The 1,940-nt window shown below is 42.8% G+C and overlaps 1 protein-coding gene across 1 annotated transcript; it reads right to left on the minus strand.

The window, feature by feature from the left end:
- Positions 1-334: 334 nt before the first annotated feature.
- LOC142607794 (protein LIGHT-DEPENDENT SHORT HYPOCOTYLS 6-like) lies at positions 335-1,702 on the minus strand. The gene has a single exon (XM_075779425.1). It carries the CDS (start codon positions 1,166-1,168, stop codon positions 479-481), a length of 690 nt encoding a protein of 229 aa, XP_075635540.1. The 5' UTR covers positions 1,169-1,702; the 3' UTR covers positions 335-478.
- Positions 1,703-1,940: the final 238 nt, after the last annotated feature.

The raw sequence follows: 1,940 nt of genomic DNA on the forward strand, positions 1-1,940 counted from the left end.
AGACAAAAAAAAAAATAGAGACGGAAGCTTGACAGTGAATGATACAAATGCTGGTTTTTTTAGGTGGCATAGTTTAAATTTTTTTAAAACAAGAGAGGAAGAAAAAAAAAAGAGTCTTGGAGCTTCCTCTTCTTTGTCAAAAGTCCAAAACACAAGGCGAAAAAGAAGAATAAAGAATGGAGAATTTGAAACTTGACTACTCTTCTGCTTGCTATATGCTCTAATGGACTAGGAATGAGATCAAGTGCTCCATTTTGAAAGAGAGGAAACAAAAGGAATAAGTCTTTATACTAGCTACCTGAAATCGAGAGTGTTGTTCATGCGGTCGATCCGATTTATAAGAGAATTGCCAGATATATATAAAGCTATATATATAGCTTATAATAATCACAATCGAAAGCTAAAACAGAAATGAAAATCGAACAAAAAATAAGGTTAAAAATAAGTAGAGAAGAATAAGGAGAAGAAATTAGTAAAACTATACGGTGGTACTCGTTGTAGTAGTAGGTGTTGTTGTTTGAACAACACTAGCACTCCCAGCTGCAACACTGCCACTTCCATCACCATCAGCAGCAGCAGCAGCAGCACCACTACCACTGCCACTGCCACTGCCACCAGCATCGCCTCCTTGAGTGGCCACGACAGTTGTGGCCGTTACAGCAGTTGGGCGTTTTCGTTTCTTCTTCTCATAAGGAATCCCTCTAGCTTTTGCTTGGCCTTCTCTGACTTCCCTCAAATAAATCCTCACAGCTCGAGCTCCAAAAGGATTCGATTCTGGCCGTCCACCGTTCTCTTCATAAGCCGCTCTGAGCCGTCCGATGAGCGCGTCGAGGCTACCCCACGCTTGTTTAAGTGGGCAAGCACATGGGGCCGGTGGGTTCGGGTGACCGAAATATGGGCACCCGGTGTTGTGGACCTTGGTTTTTCCGAACTGGTCCAAGTACTTCAAGAACTCGATCACGTGGGCGCCACTGCACCTTGCTAGAGTTAAAGGGGGCTTGTGGTTCTTTAGGTACTGTAAGAAAGTGTTCCAGTCTCGACGCTTTTGTGACTCGTACCGACTCGGGGGTGCTGGTGATGAGCTTTGATCAGCTGGGGCTGTTGCCGATGATGGACCCTCTCCACTATTCGGGTCGGATGAACCAGCACCACCAGATGTTGAATCCATAACCAAGAGTTAATTTTGGGTTCTTTTGGCTTTTATGGGTGTTGGGTATTTGGGTGCTGTGTAGGATCGAGTTAATTAAAGCATCCTTAGCTGTTTTCAAGAGCTAAGAACACGGTCGTATCTTCTCTACCAAGTATAAATACCTCAATTTCTGTTTCCGTTGATGGGTCTTTCTCTCTCTCTCTGTAATACAAACACTGTCACTCTCTGAAGTTTCTCACTCTTTTTTCGGTGTTTGATTGTAGTGTAAAGATTTTGGAGGGGGGCTGCTTCTTGGATCTATTTCACGGGAAAGGGATTGTCTTGGTTTTGCTTTTTTTCATGAGAAGCAGATGGTCTTACTTACAGAGAGAGAGAGAGAGAAGAGCGCTTGTTTGATGGGACGTAAAAAAGTATAGATGAATGAATATGAGTGAGACTCTCTCCTCACTTAAGACTTAAGAGAGAGAGAGATCAGAAATGAGATATCAGGGAATGCTATAAAGAAAGAGAAAAGAGTAATCTCTGAAAAAAATAAAAAATCAAAAAAAGATAGTCTTTTGGTTGTGACTTGTGAGAGGGGGAGAATGGAAGAGACTATAGAGAGAGAATTGTGGGAGAATTCAGTATTCACATTCACATGGTGGCCCCATTAGACAAGACATGTTTACTATTCACCCCTGGCGGCCCCTCCCCACTCTTTCTTAAAAGCTTCACTCGCTGTTGTGAGCGTTTGAGTCTACCAGTGGGTTTTCAAATGTAGTGGTGTCCCCCTTCTTCTGTTAAAGCATTT

Source organism: Castanea sativa, chromosome 8, assembly GCF_040712315.1.
Source record: "Castanea sativa cultivar Marrone di Chiusa Pesio chromosome 8, ASM4071231v1".
NCBI lineage: Eukaryota > Viridiplantae > Streptophyta > Magnoliopsida > Fagales > Fagaceae > Castanea > Castanea sativa.

What these genes read in the sequence shown, in the direction of transcription:
- LOC142607794 (XM_075779425.1), bottom strand. Translation starts at nt 1,168, where the DNA reads ATGGATTCAACATCTGGTGGTGCTGGTTCATCCGACCCGAATAGTGGA.